At 46.0% G+C, this 21,186-nt stretch overlaps 1 protein-coding gene across 7 annotated transcripts in view; it reads left to right on the top strand.

The window, feature by feature from the left end:
• Positions 1–21,186, top strand: part of LAMB3 (laminin subunit beta 3) — a 68,558-nt gene that overhangs the window by 12,090 nt on the left and 35,282 nt on the right. For 4 of the 7 annotated variants that reach the window (XM_060294152.2, XM_060294112.2, XM_060294129.2 and 1 more), the window contains exons 2-6: positions 5,432–5,659; positions 9,686–9,874; positions 15,471–15,909; positions 17,838–17,902; positions 18,708–18,862. In XM_060294152.2, coding sequence (XP_060150135.1) covers positions 17,875–17,902; positions 18,708–18,862 — 183 coding nt within the window. In that variant the 5' untranslated portion in view covers positions 5,432–5,659; positions 9,686–9,874; positions 15,471–15,909; positions 17,838–17,874. The remainder of the gene's footprint in view (positions 1–5,431; positions 5,660–9,685; positions 9,875–15,470; positions 15,910–17,837; positions 17,903–18,707; positions 18,863–21,186) is intronic. The other 3 variants (XM_060294143.2, XM_030872917.3, XM_060294126.2) reach the window with 3 other exon arrangements.

The following is a 21,186-nucleotide window of genomic DNA, read 5'->3' as shown; positions in this document are numbered from 1 at the left end:
GCTAAGCTCTTTCCTGCCACAGGACCTTTGCACTTGCTCATTCTTTGCCTGGAACCCCCTTTTCAGGTATCTCCTAGGACTTGAGTAAGCCTTCAGAGGTTCTAATCCCTGAAAATATTGAATGCTGTAAATCATAAAGATCAGAGCAGAAATAAATGAAGTAGAAATGAAGAAAACAATAGCAAAGATCAATAAAACTAAAAGCTGATTCCTAGAGAAGATAAACAAAATTGATAAACCTTTAGCCAGGCTCATCAAGAAAAAAAGGGAGAGGACTCAAATCAGTAAAATTAGAAATTAGAACAGAGAAGTTACAACTGACATCATAGAAATACAAAAGATCATAAGAGACTACTACAAGCAACTATATGCCAATAAAATGGGCAACCTGGATGAAATGGACAAATTCTTAGAAAAGTACAACCTTCCAAGACTGAACAAAGAAGAAATAGAAAATATGAACAGACCAATCACAAGTAATGAAATTGAAACTGTGATTAAAAATCTTCCAACAAACAAAAGTCCATGACCAGATGGTTTCATAGGTGAATTCTATCAAACATTTAGAGAAAAGCAAACACCTTCTCAAACTCTTCCAAAAAATTACAGAGGGTGGAACACTCCCAGACTCATTCTACGAGGTTACCATCACCATGATACCAAAACCAGACAAAGATATCACAAAAAAAGAAAATTACAGGCCAATATCACTGATGAACATAGACGCAAAAATCCTCAACAAAATACTGGCAAACAGAATCTAACAACACATTAAAAGGATCATACACCATGATCAAGTGGGATTTATTCCAGGGATGCAAGGATTCTTCAATATACGCAAACCAATCAATGTGATACACCATACTAATAAAGAATAAAAACCATCTGATCATCTCAGTAGATGCAGAAAAAGCTTTTGACAAAATTCAACACCCATTTATGATAAAAACTCTCCAGAAAGTGGGCATAGAGGGAACTTACCTCAACATAATAAAGGCCATATATGACAAACCCACAGCATGCATTATTCTCAGTGGTGAATAACTGAAAGCATTTCCTCTAAGATCAGGAACAAGACAAGGGTGTCCACTCTCGCACTGTTATTCAACATAGTTTTAGAAGTCCTAGCCATGGCAATTAGAGAAGAAAAATAAAAGGAATCCAAATTGGAAAAGAAGAAGTAAAACTGTCACTGTTTGCAGATGACATGATACTATACATAGAGAATCCTAAAGACGCCACCAGAAAACTACTAGAGCTAATAAGTGAATTTGGTAAAGTTGCAGGATACAAAATTAATACACAGAAATCTCTTGCATTCCTGTATATTAATAAAGAAAGGGCAGAAAGAGAAATTAAGGAAAAAATCCCACTTACCATTGCAACAAAAAGAATAAAATACCTAGGAATAAACCTATCTAAGGAGGCAAAAGACCTGTACTCAGAAAACTATAAAACACTGATGAAAGAAATCAAAGATGACATAAACAGATGGAGAGATATACCATGTTCTTGGATTGGAAGAATCAATATTGTGAAAATGACTGTACTACCCAAAGCAATCTACAGATTCAGTGCAATCCCTATCAAACTACCAATGGCATTTTGCACAGAATTAGAACAAAATTTTTACAATTTGTGTGGAGACACAAAAGACCCCAAATAGCCAAAGCAATCTTGAGGAAGAAAAACAGAGCTGGAAGAATCAGGCTCCTTGACTTCAGACTATACTACAAAGTGACAGTAATCAAGACAGTATGGTACTGGCACAAAAAACAGAAATATAGATAAATGGAACAGAATAGAAAGCCCAGAGATAAACCCACATACCTATGGTCACCTAATCTATGACAAAGGAGGCAAAAATATACAATGGAGAAAAGACAGCCTCTTCAATAAGTGATGCTGGGAAAACTGGACAGCTACATGTAAAAGAATGAAATCAGAACACTCCCTAATACCATACACAAAAATAAACTCAAAATGGATTAAAGACCTAAATGTAAGACCAGACACTATAAAACTCTCAGAGGAAAACATAGGCAGAACACTCTTTGACATAAACCACAGCAACATCTTTTTTGACCCACCTCCGAGAGTAATGGAAACAAAAACAAAAATAAACAAATGGGACCTAATTAAACTTAAAAGCTTTTGCACAGCAAAGGAGACCATAAGACGAAAAGACAACCCTCAGAATGTGAGAAAATATTTGCAAATGAAGCAACTGACAAAGGATTAAACTCCAAAATATACAAGCAGCTCATACAGCTCAATATCAGAAAAAACAAACAACCCAATCCAAAAATGGGCAGAAAACCTAAATAGACATTTCTCCAAAGAAGATGTACAGATGGCCAACAAACACATAAAAAGATGCTCAATATCACTAATTATTAGAGAAATGCAAATCAAAACTATAATGACGTACCACCTCACACCGGTCAGAATGGCCATCATCAAAAAATCTACAAACAATAAATGCTGGAGAGGGTGTGGAGAAAAGGGAACCCTCTTGCACTCTAGGTAAGAATGTAAATTGAGCAGCCACTATGGAGAACAGTATGGAGGTTCCTTAAAAAACTAAAAATAGAACTACCATATGACCCAGCAACCCCATTACTGGGCAAAACCATAATTCAAAAAAACACATGCACCCCAATGTTCATAGCAGCATTATTTACAATAGCCAGGACATGGAAGCAACCTAAATGTCCATTGACAGAGGAATGGATAAAGAAGATGTGGCATATATATATATATATATATATATATATATATATATATATACACAATGGAATATTACTCAGCCATAAAAAGGAATGAAATTGGATCATTTTTCGAGACGTGGATGGACCTAGAGAGTGTCATACAGAGTGAAGTAAGTCAGAAAGAAAAAAGCAAATATCATATAATAACACATATATGTGGAATCTAGAAAAATGGTATAGATGATCTTAGTTGCAAAGCAGAAATAGAGACACAGACGTAGAGAGCAAATGTATGGATACCAAGGGGGAAAGGGGTGGGGTGGGAGAATTTGGGAGACTGGGATTGACACATATATATTATTGATACTATGTATAAAATGATGGGATCCCACTGATGGCATCATGCTGTATAGCACAGGGAACTCACCTAGTGCCCTGTGGTAACCTAAATGGGAGGGAAGTCCAAAAGGGAGGGGATATCTGTATGTGTATGGCTGATTCATTTTATTGTGCAATGGAGGCTAACACAGAATTGTAAAGCAACCATACTCAGTAGAAGTTAATTAAAAAAAAAAGATTGAATGCTCTAATCTGCCCTAGTAAATCAAAATAAAAACGGTATTAAACTTTAAAATATGTATAAGGGAGGGTTTCCCTGGTGGCGCAGTGGTTGAGAGTCCGCCTGCGAATGCAGGGGAGACGAGTTCGTATCCCGGTCGGGGAAGATCCCACATGCCGCGGAGTGGCTGGGCCCGTGAGCCATGGCTGCTGAGCCTGCATGTCCGGAGTCTGTGCTACGCAACGGGAGAGGCCACAACAGTGAGAGGCCCGCGTACCGCAAAAAATAAATAAATAAATAAAATAAAATAAAATATGTGTAAGGGAGACATACAGTATTCTAATTCTGCCCAAGGTGTCTACTGCAATGTCTTTAAAAATATATTAGATATAAAATTTTTCAGAAGAAATTTTGTTGCCTCTCCTTTGCTGGTGCCTTAAATACATGTTTAGGCTGCCTTGTAATGTTCAGCCCTAAATCTCTCAGGCTTATCCCAAGGGTCACCTCCTCAGAGAGAATTCTCTTACCCATCCTTTCTGAAGTGGTACTCCCAACATCCTGAGACCCCCATCTATCATGTCATCCTGGTTTTTAAAAATATTTCATAAAAATCATTGAAAGCTGTAATTGTCAGAGTTAGTTTCTAGTTTACTTCTTTATTGTTTGTCTCCTCCATAAAGGCAGGGTCTATCTAGTCTGTTTTGTTTGCTGCTGTATATTTTTGTCCTAACCTAGCACAATGCCTGGTATAAAATATATGTTCAGTAATTATTTCTGAAATGAAAGAGTGAATGAATGCAGGCTGATGTATGACAAGTAGCAGTGAGTAGATTAAGTGTAAGGTAGATGGGCCAGCTTGGGTTGTTACCCTGTATACGGCTATCATCATGGGGTGAGATGGGAGAAGTGAGTTCACAGAAAGGGAGTTCTCCTGACTGGTTGCTCCCCAGGAGGGAGGACCCTGGTTCCAGCAACCTGGGGAAGGCTTAGAGCTAAGGAGGGAGATGGCAGCAGGAACAGGCTATGATGCTGGATGGATTCTGTAGACAGCGAGAGCTAGTATTTATTGTTAGGTTGTAATTTCCCTGTGTCACCTTCAAACTTTCAGTAAAATTTCTCAAGCTCAGCAGTTATGTCTTTTGTTCTTAGGAGAATGGAGAAAGGATCATACATTTGTGTTTGGGGCCAAAATAGTCTGGAGAGATCGGGGCAGCATGGAGAAATGGTAAAAAGGGAGCTAGGGTTGTATAAGGACAAGCAATTACTGGAATGAATTTGCATTATCTGCTAGCATCTCCTTAGAATCCTCAGAATTAGGGTTATTCACATAATAGAGGAAAGAGTGACTTGGAAGTCTAAAGAACTTGAGGTCACTCTGGTTGCATAATTAATGAATTATTTGGCAATTATGTGTTTAATGTCTGTGTTCCATGAGACAGTAGTCTCCCTCTGGACAGGGATGTATGTGTCTGACTTGTTTACTACTAGGTCAGTGGATGCCTGGCATTGAGTGGGTGCTCAGTAAATATTTATTTTGTGAATGAATGGTTTGGGATATTTTTGAGTTTCTTGGTCAGAAGTCAGAAGGGTTTGCTGAGATGTGAGGGGAAACTGGAAGAAAAGCCCAGGCTCTGAGGATGACGACCGGGCAGAAGCTGTGGGTGGAGGGGTGTCAACGTGCAGGCTGATTCGCTGGGAGGATTCAGACCTAAGCTCGGGCCTCAAGGACAACTGGAGGGAGAACAGGTCTTGTCAGAGACCCAGGCAGAAAGGCCAGAAAAGCAGCAGACCAGATACACAGAGGGGTGTAAATGAGTGCTCATGCCAGCTCCTGGGACACTGCTGATGCCCAATAAATGGACTTAGACAAGCAGATACACCTAGACCCATCTGGCTGTGGGACAGAGTTCTTAGTGTACCAGACTTGGCCCTCATTGGCCAAGGGTTGGGATGGGCCTGAAACTCCTAGCAGGACACATTTTCATTGGCAGCACAAGGACAGGCAAGGACCGACAGACCTTTTGCTACACATCTCCCGATTATCTGGGAGTGACCAAGAATCCTTGAGTCATGTTTAGGAATGCTTGCTTCCCAAGACTCTCTCTCCATTTGTGCCCTCCTCTCCCCTGGACCCACATTTACACCTTTCCTCACCTCTCAGGCTTCTAAAAGCTGGGGCTTGAACATCTTGAGGACCTGGATCCGTGACTGATCCCAGAAGTATTTCAGTTCCAAACACCAGAAGTACAGCCAGTTTGATTCCTGGCCTTTCTGTCTCCAAGTACCAGCCATTGTGGATGCGACTGGGAGCACAGCCTTGGAAGTCTGCTCATCAGGGGATCAACTCATCGTGAATTTTCTCAGGTTCTAATTCTTAAGGGAAAAAAAGGTATTTCTTTTCCTGGATGATTTTCTGTCTATGTTGTCTTGAGAGGGAGTTATAGGTATCAACTCATGGTTGTGCAGTATCAACTCATGGCATCATATACTTTGAACACTTTTTGGTAGATTTCTCCTTGCCCCAAGGATTCATACTAATAAATCAATATGTGTTCATTGAGCACTTAACTGTGTGCAGACAGTGGGTGATGCACTCATTGGCAGATAAAAAGAGTGGCCAAGGGTTGCCCCTGTCCTCAAGGAGTTTGCAATCCAGGTGTGGGAGCAAATCACAAAATAACTAAACGTTGAATAGCTGTAAGTATGTAAATTTGAGGTAGAAGGGAACTACAAGACAGAACAGAACTGGTTGCTACTTGAATTGTATCGGTAAGATCTGCTGATGGAGTTCGGGAAGAATTTACAGAAAATAACAGAGAAGCTATCACCTATCCAGTAATCTGATCTAAGTCTTGGATTTAGCATTTGGCCAAGTACACAAGGGTGGAAAGGGCGGTGTAGACAGTCAGAGCCAGATGAATGAAGCCTAAGTGTGGTCAAGGGAATGAAACGGCAGGATCAGAGCACTTGTGCGAAGCGGGGCTGTGTGAATTAGGGCCAAAAAGACAGCTTTTTTTTCAGCAGAACTCCAAGAGCCTGGCTGTGGACTCTGGACTTTAACCCAGAGATGACGGAGAGTGTATAGGTCAAAGTACTTGCCAAATCCAACTTTGTAAATGGAGTGCTTAGCCAAAATTTACAAGACGAAACGCAATAGGAAAAAGTGCAAAGGCTTGTGTGTCCTGTGTGTGTGCATTTGTGAGTACACGCATGTCAAGAATAGCACAAATTCAGGACGCCACTGACCTATTTTAATGGCATTTGACTTGAAAAAGATAGAGGTATTAATGTATCTATAAACTCAGTATGAGTCCTTGATGTGATTTGACTGGCAAAAGCCTCCTGCACATCAGGCTGCAGCAGTAGGCGCAGAGTCATACTCTTTTCTTCCCCCAAGTCCTCGAAGAGGACTACTGTGCTGAGGTGAGCCAATATCCACACAGGAGCTTCCTGAGCTCTTTCCTGTGAGAGAGTTTTATTCTCATGTGCTATTTCCACCCGGGTTTTTCTTGGGCTCACGGCCAACTTCACTTTCTCAGATCACTGTGCATCTGCACTCGAAGTTTACTGAGCCACTTGAGATGACACCTTCAAAAGTTGTCAGGGTGAAAAAGTATCGATGTACAACCAGGTGACCAAGTATTTGTCTGGGACTGAAGAGCGTCCTGGGAAGTGGAACTTTCAGGGCTAAAGCGAGAAGAGCCCCAGTGAGCTAGGCTGGTTTGTCACCTTACAACATACCAGAATCTTCTCATTGAAGGTTTGCTCTCACCACCAGTGGTTTTTCTCTTAAAGACTGGAGTGGTGTATATGTCTCATAGATATTTACCATCTGGGTACAACCTACAGAGATCTCACTGTGTTTAAGGTTTTCCATGAGGCAATCTTGGGATGCTTTAGGCTTTGCAAATCTAAAACATTCACTATGGGCATTTTTCCTACGAGTATCCTTGAGCAGTCATATTCTACACATTATCCTATCATGAAATTTTTTTTTAAATGAAAAACAAATTCTCTCAATTTTGGGAGGCCAAATGTTGTAGTGGAAAGAGCATGGATTTTGGAAGCTTAAAGATCTGCTGTTGAATTCTGGTTTCACCATATACTAGTTGTGGTGGACAATGCTCTGTGTTCACAAAGTCCTACTTCATTTTCCTCTTTTGGGCATGTAGGAAGGTCACTTAGGAGCCCTCTGAGTAGATCTGCCCAGTAGGTTGTAAGCAGCATGACTGTGAACCCTGGAGTAACTGGGGAGAGTTCCTCCGTGCCCCTATAACCTTGCTGCCGAGGCCACTAAGACCATGTGTCCTGGCTGGTGCAGATGCAGGATGGCGGAAGTCCCTGAGTGACTGTGTGGAACAGAGGACCTCTTCCCTCACCATTGTTCTGCATCATACAAGCAACAAATAATCATTTGTCAGTTGTGTTAAGCTGCTGAGATTTTGCGGTTAGTTTATCACTGCAGCATAACCTAGCCTAACTTGACTAAAACGCTAGTTCTGTGTCTTCATCACTTCAGGCTGCTCTAACAAAATACCATGGTTGGGTGGCTTAAGCAACAAGACATTCATTTTCACAGCTCTGAAGGCTAGAATTCCAAGATCAAGGTTCCAGTAGTTTGGGTTCCTGGTGAGAACTGTCTTCTTGACTTGCAGATCACTGCCTTCTGACTGTGTTCTCAACATGGTGGAGACAGAGTCCTGGTGTCTCTTCCTCTTCTTATAAGGGCGCTAATTCCATTATGAGGGTTCTACCTACATGACCTCATCTAAACCTGATTACCTCCCAAGGCCCCCACCTCCTAAGACCATCACATTAGGTGTTAGAGTTTCAGCATATGAATTTCTGAGGGTCCATATTCAGTCAATAACACTCGGAAACCTTGAACAAGTTATCAAATAACGCTGAGGCTGCAAAAAAGTTATAATAATAAGTCCTTTCAAAGAGCCACCTTAAAGGGCTGCTGTGATGCTTAAATGAGATATTGTAGATGTGGTGTTTAGAGTGATGCCTTACTTTCTTACACGTTTACAGAGGAACTGTGTTAAGTGCTTTCTTGACATAAACCTAACAGCCCCAATAAGCAATACTTCTTAAGAAGGGGAAACCACACCTTACAAAATCTACAATGATGTAGAAAACTTGTAGAACTCTGGGGCAGTCTGTGGGTTTAGTGGACAGGTTCAGGACAAAGGAGGGAGCAAAGAGAAGAAAGATTAATCATTTGTAGGTGGACAAAAATCACTCTCCTCCTCCTGAAACTTTTTGCTTTATTTGTACTGATTATTCTAGCAAAATATCCTCATTGTGGAAGATGAGAGCACACAGAGGAATATAAAGAGATGGGAAATGTAGCATTTTGGATATTCTCTCCCTGTCCTCTCTCTATTATTTTTTCTTTTTCTTTAAATTGAAGTATAATTGATTTACAATATTGTGTTAAGTTTCTGGCGTACAGCAAAGTGTATATACATATATATACATACCTATATATATACATATATATTTATATTCTGTTTTTGACTCTTTTCCACTATAGTTTATTACAAGATATCAAATATAGTTCCCTGTGCTATTAAGTAAATTCTTGTTGTTTTTCTATTTTATATATAGTAGTGTGCATCTGTTAATCCCATACTCTCAAATTATCACTCCCCCTTCCTTCCCCTTTGGTAACCATAAGTTTGTTTTCTATGTCTGTGAGTCTGTTTCTGTTTGGTAAATAAATTCATTTGTACTATTTTTTAGATTCCACATATGAGTGACATCATATAATATTTGTCTTTCTCTGTCTGACTTACTTCACTTTGTATGATAATCTCCGAGTCCATCCACGTTGCTGCAAATGGCAATATTTCATTATTTTTTATGGCTGAGTAATATTCCATTGTATATACATATGACATCTTCTTTATCCATTCATTTGTTGATGGACACGAGTATTATTTTGTCTTTAGAGTTAAGTAGATTTTATGCACATTTGTTTTCTTATTTTTTTCCCCCAGAAAACCATATCTCGTAAACATTTGCCCAGGCTATTAAAACCTCTTTATCAGTATTTTAGATCAGAAGAGGGTCAATTTTGAATGACGTTTTAAAGGGAAGGAATTAGATTAGATAAGGTCTCATTACCCTTGTCTGATAGAACATAGACCAGAATTTAATCCGTGTAAGGAGAAGCCCCTGGGAAAGAAAGCGCCTTTTCTCTATAGCCCTCAGACTTGCTGGGCAATTGCCCCGAGGTAAGTAACAAACTGCTGTCCAGACCAGCTTTGACTCCTCTCTTTATCAGGGGTTGGACTCTTGGTTTTGTTAACTCTTGGAGGCCATAAAACAATACGTCTGTCATGCTTCAGCTTGCTCCTCTGCCCTCTGTCCTCCGTAAACACCCCACATCCTGTCTTTCCCTGTCTAGGTAGGCCGGAAGCACCACGCTGCTCTCAAGGAGTTTAGCTCGTCTGGCCCGCCGAGTGCCCCCTCTTCCCTTCTCGTCCAGATCACTGCTCTTCAGGAATTTGCAGCCCTAAGGAGCTGATTGGAATGTGGGACCTGGGGCCTCCCTGGGGGAGATGGAGGGGGGCAGCCCAGGTTGGCCCACTGCCTGGTAAGTGAGTTGTGAGACATCTGGATGGAATGGTATTTGCTTTCTGTTAAGCACAGCTGCAAAGACTGCTGCTCACGCCCCAACGCCTGTGTGTGTGATGCACACGTGGTGACGGACATTTTATAGAGCACGTTTCTATCCAGGTACCTGGCTGAGAGTTACCTATGCATTGTCCCCTTTGATATTTACACGGATCCATGAGGTAGACTGTTATTACTCCCATTGGAGTAGTAGCAACGCAAGCAGCTTTGGCTGTGCTAAGTCATGTGGCTGGTGAGTACAGAGCCAAGACTTGCACCTTCATCTCCCTCACTCTAAAGTCTAGGCTTTTAACTGCTGTCCTAAACTACCACCCCTGAGAGCAGAGTATCTTAAAGCTGGAGGGGGCTTCAGGGGAGGTTTAAAAGCATTTTCAACATCCCTGTCCCTCTGCCATCCAATTAAATCTCTGGCTGGGGCCTGGCCTAAGATATTGTAAGTTCTGCAAGTAATTCTGAGGGCAGCTTGGGTTGAGAACCAGTAAAATCCAGCACCTTTATTTACAAATGATGTAACTGCGGCTCAGTGGGGGGTTCTCCCAAGTTTATGCTTCTATTGAGAAACAGAGCTGGAGCTAGATCTTGGATTTCAGAGCTGTTCAAGTCCATAGAGACCCGATGTGGCCACACACATTGCAGGGAGGTGCTGCTTCAAAGCTGTTAGGTGGGGTTGATTCCAGGCAAGAAGCCAGACTCACCCATGCTTCTCCCTCAAACCACAGGAGGCTCATTTCTCCATACTCAGCCCTCAAATGCCAATTTGAACATTAGGAAATTGAGTGGCCCTTTTAGGGATGATATTTGGAAGTTTAAAGTCCTGTGAGGCAGCCCTCTGCTAGCACGGGGAGCAGACCACCCACCCCCCGACCTCTGCTGCCAGGTCCCTCTCAGGCATTCCCAGATGCTCCTGACCTCACCTGTGGCCACAAGTTGCCACCTTCAGGTGTGTGTCTCTCTCCTCTCAGGCCACATGGCCAGCTCCACATGGCAAATCTGTGGCCAAAGGTTACAGAGGTTGGACTTGGGTCCCAAGAAGCTAGTTCCCAGAGACAATGGTAGAGAGGGGGTGTGGTCTGAGCCAGCCTGTCCCCCCGGAAGGTCGGGGATTTGGGAGGGCAGTGAAAGTGGCAGAATGGTCAAGATATTCCTCCTTCTTTTCTGGGGAGCCACGAGCCAGCGTTAGTTCCCCTCAGGAGGGAGGTGACATTTGGAGGTGCACCCTAGGACCTAAGAGATAGAAGAAACTGGGGCCCCTGACCCAGAAGCCTGACCTCTGGGGAGGGGATCCCCTTCCTTCGGTGAAGGGGAAGTTGTGTCATCCTGTCATCATGTTCAATCTTTTTTGTTTAAACTTGTCAGCACTCCGTGATGTTTTTCTGGTCACCTCCCCTGTCTTCCCACCCCTTGTAGGTTGCTCACGTCCTCACTCAGAGCAGCTTTCTGTTGGTATGAGGGGGAAACCCTGCTGGTACGTATGTGCTGGAGTCTCTGAGAAGGGGCATCTGGAAGCCAGCACCGTCTCCATCCATCTCCATCTCCAACACAAAAGAGGTTGTCTACATGGACAACAAACAGGAAGGCACCGAATGGTGTCTGTTCTGGATGTTTCTATAGCATCAGTGTCTCCCCAGGAGTCTCCAGTCGACATTTGTGCTCCAAAAACACCCTTTTTCAGTTACTGGGTCTTGCTTAGGTTTGGGAAACATAAAATTCAGAGTCTGGTGGACTCTGGTCAAGGATTACCAAGGGTGGAGGCAGGGAGTTTAGGCCATCTTAGGCCCAAAGTAATGGTTAAGAACTTAAGTGCCAAGCAAACTGGTCTGGGTTCAAATGACCACGTATTAGCTGGGACCAAGTTCTTCAAAGTGTGCCTCATTTTCCTAATCTGCAAAGGAAGGATAATTAAGCATCTACTGCACAGAGATGTAGTGAGTATTAAATGAGGTAATATGTATAAAGGTCTTAGAACAGTGCCTGGCACACTGCGAGCTCTCCAGAGAATGTTAGCTGTGCTTAGTTTAGGCTGACTGCCTGATTTCTCCCAGACCTCAGACCCAGGCTGATGTGCACCGCTGTCAGTTGGATGGACATTCAGGATGGGAAGGGGAGGGTCGGGGGAGACAGACTCTATGGAATAGAGTCATCCCATGATGGCAGCCCAGGCTCCCGTTGTCTTTCTCCTGGCCCCCACCCGAGGCTGGGCTCCCGCCTGAGCTCATAAAGCCCCACCTTCTCTCTCTGGTGCTCGGAGAGGTGCACAAAGAGTGACCGCTTGTCTGGGCAGCCGAGCGGTTGTGCAGAAGGGGAGACACGCCAGCTTTAGTCACGTGACAAATCCCCAGAACCCTTCCTGGAGCCCACCCAGTCCCACAGACAAGGACTCAGCCATGACTCACTGGATCTGGGTGATGCCCAAGCCTTAGTCACCCAGCGCCCCTTCCTCCAACACCTGGGATTTGGCATCCACAGCCTGGACCAGGTTCTCTTATCCTAACTTCTCAACCTCTCTCCTCCTTTCCACCCTCCTTCCCTCCTTTCTTTTCTCCCTATCTCTTGATCTCTCGTTGATCAGATCTTGGCTGATTTCCCTGGCAACATGGATGGTTTGAGCCTGAGAGATGGGAAATGGAGATGGTAGCTTCTCAGGCCACCCCCCCCCCCCGCCCCCGTCAGAGATATTGTGAGGGACAACGGACAAGCAGGCAGAGAGGGAGACTGCCTGCACTGACATGGTGCATTTCTGTAATCTGGGGGTAGGTGTCTCCAAAGAGACCTTCCCCACCCCGCCCTCTGCAGCTGACTGATGCAGGAATTTCCACTATTAGTCATCCATCCTGGTGAGCAAAAGCCCAGACTGTCCCCTTTGAGAATGCAACTGTACCTACAGGGCATGAGGAACTCTTTAAATTATATCAATGATTTCCACAGTGTGTGAATCCTTTCATTCCACAAGTATTGAGCACCTCCTATGAGCCGGACACTATTTCTAGGTACTCGGAAAATAGTAGTGAACAAAATGGACAAAAATCTCTGCCTTCTTGGGCATTACATTCCAGTGGGGGGAGAGAAAATAAACATGATAAATAGATAGATTGTATAGTTGGTTAGAAATTGGTAAGTATTGCAAAACAAAACAACTCATCCATAATGTAGGGTAGGTGGGGTTGGGAATGCTAGGGGTGGGGGACAGGGAGGGGCAGGGAAGTTTGTTGTCATTTTAAATAGGGTGGTCAGAGTGGGCCTCCTTGAGAGGGTAGCATTTGAAAAAAGAGTTCAAAGAGGTAAGAGAAGTAGGCTTGCCAATGTGGGGGAAGAGCGTTCCAGGCAGAGAGAGCAGCTGGGGCAAAAGGCTTAACTCAGAAGCAACCTGGTAATTTGGAGGCAGAACAAGGAGGCCATGTGGCTGGAGGGAGAGGATTTGGGGGGGAGAGTAGTGGTAGAGGTGAAGAAACGGGCAGTGTCAGATCACATGGGGCCTCAAGACTCTGACTGAAATGGGAGCTGGTGCAGGGTTCTGAGCAGGGGAGTGACAAGACCTGGTTGTGTGACTAGACAGTTAGGAGTTAGGGGGCTGTTGCAGAAGCCTGGGGTAGACGGGCTCAGGCCAGGAGGATGGAAGTGGATTCAGGTTGCCTTTGGAAAGGAGAGCTAACAGAATTGCCAGATGGATTGATGTAGGTACGAGAGGAACTAGGGTCAAGGAGGGCCACATTCCTGAGCACCACTTTCCTTGTTCTAACAAGCCAAGGCTCGGAGAGAAATGAGAGTGCAGAGCTCTGGAGCAGGATGGCGGGCAGTGGGAGAGGAAGGGGGCACGCAGGGGATGGTGTTGGAGCAATGCTCCCATCTTGCCTTTAGCCCTGGCCAGGTCCTACTCTAGCTCTGTCTCTAGATTAGGCTTCTTGTCTCTGAAGTTCAAACCCTGTGCCTGGGGCCCTGCAGTCCTGGGGGGACTAGATTCCCACTGAGGAGTGCTAAGTGTCCTGAGGAGTGGGCTGGCTGGGCCCTCCCTGAGGTCTGCAGAAACAAAGTCCTGGACTTGGCCGGGAACGCGGGGGTGGGGTGACGAGCCCACACAGAGCAATTGCCTTTCCCTCTGCGAAGCCAAACTGCTCTGGGACCTGCCCCAGCCTGTGAAGTCTGAGATAGCTATTTACCTGGGCTCCTGGCCTCATAATGGGAGAGGAGGAGGGGGGTTTAAAGGGCCCAGCCTCCCATCGCACTCCTGCCCCACCTGTCGGAGGATATGGCATCGCAACGGCTGCTGCTTCTACTGAGTTAACTATTCATGAGTTCTTTGTCACATCCTCTTCCTGGTGGTGGGCAGAGGATGGACAGCCCCATGAGGGGCAAGCTTCCTGGAAGCCTTGCGTTCAGGGAGTTGGAGAGTTGGAGAGAAAGAGAATAGATGGGTGGGCTCAAAGCTCGAGGGTGTGAGCAGTAACCTTTCCCTGTGGGGGACTGGAGGGGTGTGTGTCTGTGTTCTTACTGCAGAAGCAGGGCCCAGGAGGGCCAGCTACTGATCCTGGCTCATTAAGCCACATTTCACTGGAATGTTTACAAGGGTCAAGACACGAACATTTAATGGAATGTCCGTTTGCATCCAAACAACTTATTGCCCATTTGCTAATTATAGTATTTTTCCTGCCCATCTAAACTTCTTGGGCTACATTAGAATCTGAGGGTTAGAAATGCCCAGGTTACCGTTTAATCCACAAAATCCTACGTTTCCCCCTTAAGCGTTCTCAAACCAGTTTCTTGGATTTAACCCTTCAATTGTAGAGAATTTCCTGCTGAGGAGACACTGACAGGCTGGACTGGCTCGTTAAGAGTCTCCTTTAAATGGAAACTTTGAGGCAATAATGTCCAAACAAGGCCAGTGTAGGCTCTCTGGGGCCAAGATCTGAACTGGGTGACCTTCCAGATGTCTCTAAAAGCCCTCTGACCCTAACCTGGGGGGAAGACTGTCCTCCAAGACCAACCCCTTGATATGGGCCATTTACAGAAGCTCTCAGCCCAAAGCCGTAAGCCAGGAGCACGCCCAGGGTCCTACAAAGGAAGCTGTGTTCTCAGGCCTGGCAGGAGGTCAGGGGAAGTTGGTCCAATTATACCTCAGCCTTCCTTTCCATCCCTTAGGAGGGTCAGGTCTGTCTTCTGGCCCTCCAGGCAGGCATTCTTGCCCAGGGTGGGAGGGGCTAGGAGAGCAGCCCTTCCTGAGCTGAGAGCCATGACTCACAGGTAGTTACCTGTCCTTGGGCTCCCTGCCAAGGCTGCGAGGGAGCCTGAAGGGAGATATTTAGAGTTCATTCCTGTTTATTCCTCTTAAGCTTTTCTTGGGTGAGTTGGGCTTTGACCCCTTCCTGATGAACCATAGCATTTTAATCCCCCAAGAAGCAGGGATTTTCCATTTTTTTGTTTTCCCTTGGGAGGGGTCTGGTGCTTTCCAGGGTCCTGGATGTTTGCATCTTCTTCCCTTCCAGCTCAGTGACCGGTCTGGGGCTATAACACCTTATATAGAAGCCCTGATCGTTGTGTTCTCTGCTTGGTCTTCTGTCCAGGGTGGTCCAGGACACCAGAGGAGGCTGACCTCTACGGGCCTTGGGAAAGTACCAAGTGCAGTGCCTGTCACAAATGCCAGTGTCCTTCCCCCACCCCCCACCCCTCTGCCAGGAATCCTGGTCTCCAAAGATCACTAACATTCCCCCCACAAGGCACCCACAGGCAGGCGGGTGCTGCCGAGCTTGCTGTTAGGCCTCTGGGACCGACCCACCTGCCCAGTCCTGTCTGGGGGTGAGGGTGAGGGTGCATGACTACAGATGGGCGTGCCAGCTGCCGGATTCCTGAGTCCCGCCCTGCAGTTGGTGACGCCCAGCCAGGACGTCTCCAGAGGTGAGGCCGGTTGTTTAAAACCTAGGAGCCAGGAGAGGGGACTCCCACATTCAAGGCGCGCTCTCAGAGAGGCGATCTGGAGAAAGAACCGTGGCAGCACGGAGTGAGGTACGTTACCTGCCTTCACCTGCCTGGTGGGGGCCGGATGCGGGACAAGGGTTGTGTATCTGGGTGTCTGGGGCCTGGTTGCAGGGCCTGATTCATTCCTCTTCCTGGGAACTCAGCTGAGCCAGCTAAGACCCAAAGGCTAGGTTTAATGTCTGCCACTGTTTGGATTTCTTTTTCACAACTGATAAGCATCTCAGTGACTTAGAAGAAAGCAGGTTCAGAGCTGGGGCTGAACACAAAGAGACAAGGAGAGGGTGGGCTGGCCCCACTAGAGCTCTTCTAAGGTCTGCCCAGAATGCCTAGTTCTGGGTGTGGGTGTGGTTCCAGCCCCTGGATGGGAGAGCAGAGATAGCGCTGGAGGAAGCCAGAAGATGGGTCTCCCTCTTAGGCCCCAATTGGCTGTGTGACCTCAGGCCACCTGTCTCTTCCCTGGGCCCCTGACTCCTCTGGTAAGGGATTGGAAGGAAAGATTTTGAAGTGTTAGGATATAGGATTTAAAGATGTAGGAGTGTCCCTGGTCCCCCCTTGCCCCTGCCTTTCCAACCCCCCATCCTTCCATCCCAGCCAGAGGAGTTTTGGGGCGTCATTGGAGCAGAGTGAGCATCTGATCCAAGGTAGAGGTGGGCACTGCATGAACAGGGTGGGGCATTTGCCTCTAGGACCCTTTGAGTATCCACCCCTAGCCTCCTTCAGAATCCTTGTTCTGTGGCCTCCCAACCCCCATGTCTCCTGTACAGCCCCAGCCCATCACTGGAGACATTTTGGGTTGCTTCCAGTTCAGATGAAATCCTCACTCACTTTTTTTTTTTTAATTTTCTTTTTTAAAGTTTTTATTAGAGTATAGTTGCTTTATAATGTTGTGTTAGTTTCTACTGTAGAGCAAAGTGAATCAGCTATCCGTATACATATATCACCTCATTTTTGGATTTCCTTCCCATTTAGGTCACCACAGAGCACTGAGTAGAGTTCCCTGTGCTATTAGTTATCTATTTTATACATAGTCTCAATAGTGTATATATGTGTATATATGTCAATCCCAATCTCCCAGTTCATCCCACCGCACCCCTTTCCCCTTGGTATCCATACGTTTGTTCTCTACATCTGTGTCTCTATTTCTGCTTTGTAAATAAATCGTCTATACCAGTGTTTTCAGATTGCACATATATGCATTAATACGTGATATTTGTTTTTCTCTTTCTGACTTACTTCACTCTGTATGACAGTCTCTAGGTCCAACTACGTCTCTACAAATGACCCAATTTTGTTCCTTTTTATGGCTGAGTAATATTCCATTGTGTATATGTGCCACATCTTCTTTATCCATTCCTCTGCTTACTCAATTTTAAAGACTGCTAGGCCTGCCTTTCCATCATTTCCATCATGCTCAGCCCAGAGATGTGGCCACCACAGCCTCACTCTTGGGGTGGCTCTGTGTGGTACCAAAGACCATGCCAATAGCAGGAGAGGGCTCAGCTCCAGGTCCTCAGCCTCTTTGACCCACTCATCGTTGTGCCTGTAGGTGGGCCAGGCCCTGAGAAAGGACACTTCTCTTTCCTGGGGAGGCATCAAGGCCCCGGACTTCTCCTGCAAAGGGTCCAGCTCTTTCCTGCTCCCCACGTTGTCCTTCTGACCATGTGGGGTAGGGCAGTGTCAATCCTCCTCCTCTCTATTTCAGAGGGGGAAGCTGGAGTCAGGGAGGGGGTGGCGTTATCCCAGGGCACCCTGGGAGTCACATGCCAGCTGGGACGGGGGCCAGGTCTCTGGCATTTTCCAAGTTTTTGGCTACAGATGCACCTGCTGCTCAGAAGTGTCCTAGGTCAAGACCCTAGGTAAAGGCTTCTGAGAAAACATGAGTCCAGAAACAGAAAAGGGCTGGTGCACCCTAGGGATGTGCATGGTTTCACCCAGGCTCCTTTGCTCTGTTCCAGGTGAGGTCCTGGGTGGGGATCATCCCATTGACTGAAGATGAGGCCGCTCCTTCTCCTGTATTTTGGTAAGTATCCCTTCCCATCCTTCCAGGTGCTTTCATATACCAGGGAGGGGACAGCCATGGGTAGGAGGACGGTCTACCACAGTGTGAGCATCACCGGTCACCCTGGGGCCTTTGGGTTTGGGACACTTGTCTACCGGGATGTCCATGAGGTTTCTCTGTCCTGGGGGCCTTTGAAGAAGATGATTTGAGAGGCTCCCAAATGTCTTCTTGCTACCTGAGGGTGGTTTGTGTCTCCCCCAGTGCCCTGCATGGTTTATTTCCCATCCTGTCACTCTCAAGCTGGTCCCAGAGCCATCATGGCTTGAGTTCTTGATGCTCAGTGAATTGCAGCTGGGTACTCCCAAAGCATGGCAGGGTCACCTTTACAGATAAAGGAGCAGACAGAACGCAGGTATCTCCCAGTGCTCCACAAACAGCCAGCAGCCAGCGCTACTCTGGGCTGTTGACAGAGGCCACGCTGCAGGTGAGAAGAGTTGTGGGCCATATCCTGGTGGCTGAGCGTGTGACTGCAGCTCTGTTCTAGAAAGCCACATGTGGATGCTACATTTCAGGATCATCCGGGCTTTTTAGTTGTCAGTGTTTCTCCTTTCTATTTAGATTGGGGGCTACAGGCTATAAAATCAGCTTTTTTAGCAAACAGCATCAGGATTGCGATTATTCCCACAACCAGCAGGTAGGAGCATGAAGAAGGTGGAGAAGAGGGTCTATTCTTGCCGATCGATGTCGGCTTCCCGGAGGCACACTGGGGTGGCCGGCTAGACCCTCTTCTCTCTAGGCTGCACCCCTGTACCCCCTGTGATTTCAGTCTTGCCCAGCGTCCTGTGTGCCCAGCAAGCCTGCTCCCGTGGGGCCTGCTATCCACCCGTTGGGGACCTGCTCATTGGGAGGACCCGGTTTCTCCGAGCTTCATCTACCTGTGGCCTGGCCAAGCCTGAGACCTACTGCACCCAGTATGGAGAGGTAGGCTCTTCCTCCATGGCTTCCGGGGGCTGGAAGAAGGCGAGCTGGGGCGGGGGTGGGGAAGCCTGCCATCTATTCACTGAATACTTAGAGTGGACTTGCTATCAGCTTAGATCCACGCGCTGTGGGGAGTGCAAGAAAAGCGTTAAGACCGGATCTCTGCCTCTAAGAAATTTTCACCTTTGTTGGGCAAGAGAAAATGTACTCAGAACTAGCGGAATAGCTCCTTTCTCTCTTTTGCTTGATAAAGCTGGAGTTTTTCTCAGCCCTTGGGCCTGGGCAGGACAGTTTTCCAAGTCTCGGGAACAAGCAATCAGATAGATGGGGATCCTTTAGGTGCATGGAGTGTAAGGCGCCATCTTTGGTGGACAGCGTCAAGGCTGGTGGAGCACAGAGGCTGGGATGTGTGCAAGGCTTGTGTTCTTGCTGAAGGGGGAACCGAGCTGTGCCATGGCCCCTCCCTTGCTGCCATCTCTTTGGCTAGTGTTGGGGAAAGGGTGTGGCTGGAGCTACCGAATGATTATAGGCTGGAGTTTATCCTTCTATGTTTTGCAGTCATCACGTATGACTTACCTCTCAGCCTCTGCATGTTTGGTCCACATGTTTCACCAATCCGGGAGAAGTGGGAGACTTTTTTTTGTAGAATTTTTTTTAATTAAAAAAAATTTTTTTGAAGTATAGTTGACTTACAATGTTGTATTAGTTTCATGTGTATAGCAAAGTGATTGAGTTATATTCTTTTTAAGATTCTTTTCCATTATAGGTTATTATAAGACATTGAACATAGTTCCCTGTGTTATACAGTAGGTCCTTGTTGGTTATCTGTTTTATATATAGCAGTGTGTATCTGTTAATCCCAACCTCCTAATTTATCCCTCCCCGCCCTGCGCTGGGGAAATATTCAAATTAAAGGGCACAGATCAGTGAGACAAACAAGGAAGTGACTTGAGGCTAGCAAGGAGGTTCAGTGGCTCAGCTGATAGGAAACGAGTTGAGCAAATCCAGGCACTGGAACTCTTTGACCTACGTCAATTATTATCACCCGTTTAGGCAACTGATTTTTTTCAAAGATCCATTGTGATTCTTCTTCTACTTTGCCTCTGGACCTTTCTGGTAGGAACTTTGATTTTCTTTTCTTTTCCCTTCAACAACGTTGGGGTCTTTCCTTGCTCCTTGTGTTTACCAAGGTGGAAATCACTCAGTGTTTTCTTGTTTCCCAGCTGCCTGTCTCATTTGGCCATTTTTCTGCCCTCAAAACACAGGTTTGGACAAAGGGAAGAGTGAGGGAATGGTTTTCCCTTGAGCCTCTGCTTCTCTTGGGGTAAAAAGACAGAGAGAGAAAGGGAGTGAGAGAGATTAATGGCCATGAAGGAGGCTTGGGTTGTCTGTGGTTTCCTCCTTCTGGGTCCTTGTCCTCAGGACCATGGAGATGGTATCTGATCCCATCTCTGGCCTCACTGTCCTTCCAGTCCCCAGTGTCCTTTTGGTCACTTTTTAATCATAGGTGGTACTGCATAGTGGCTTTGGAGGTGCTGAGCAGAGATGGCTGTGGTTTCTGCATCTCACCCACTTGGATGTGGGAAAGCCCATTTGACAGTGTTGGGTAAGATGGCCAGCATCAGGCGAGTCCTCCCTGTGAGCCCAGATTACTCCACAAGCATCAGGAGACCTGGCAGTATTGAATTTCTAGGCAACAGAATGGTTTTAGTTGCTGCCTTCCCACACATCCTCCAATCTTGTGCCACTGAGCCATGTCTAAAATTTTCAGGGAGTCCTCTGCTGATTCCCTTCCTTGGGCTGATCCGTCTTCTGGGATGGGAAGCAAGGAGAGATCATACACATCCCCTGTGTTGGGATGTTCCTCGGCCACAGCCCTGCCTGGACAGCCTCTTTCCCTCTAGGCTGGGCTTTTGGCTTCATCCTGACCTGCCCTCTGCCTCTCTCAAATGCCCCAGGGAGCCAACTGCTTCCCTTGCTCTTAAGCAGCCCCTTGAGAAAAAAATGGGTGCTTGCAAAAGAGAAGTCTAGACTTTTGAAACCATGGGGATGGATAAATCTCAGCTATTTTGGTGCTGTGAAAGTTGAGAAGCATTGGTTCTTTTCTTCCTTTTTCTATGAGGGGGAATAAATCCATGTAACCTCTTGGAAGAGTGGAGGATAGGGCATCTTGAGTGCAGTGTGTAGCCCCAGGTCTGCCACTAACTTGTGGTGCGATCTTGGGCAAAATATTACCCCTCTCTAAGTTTTGCTTTCCTCTTCCATGAATGAGTGTTAGAGAAATGGTCTTTAGGGTCGCTCTTTGCTCCAATTTTCTTTGGGAATGA

This window comes from Globicephala melas, chromosome 1 (genome assembly GCF_963455315.2).
Source record: "Globicephala melas chromosome 1, mGloMel1.2, whole genome shotgun sequence".
Lineage (NCBI taxonomy): Eukaryota > Metazoa > Chordata > Mammalia > Artiodactyla > Delphinidae > Globicephala > Globicephala melas.
This window is presented reverse-complemented; position numbering and strand designations above follow the sequence as displayed.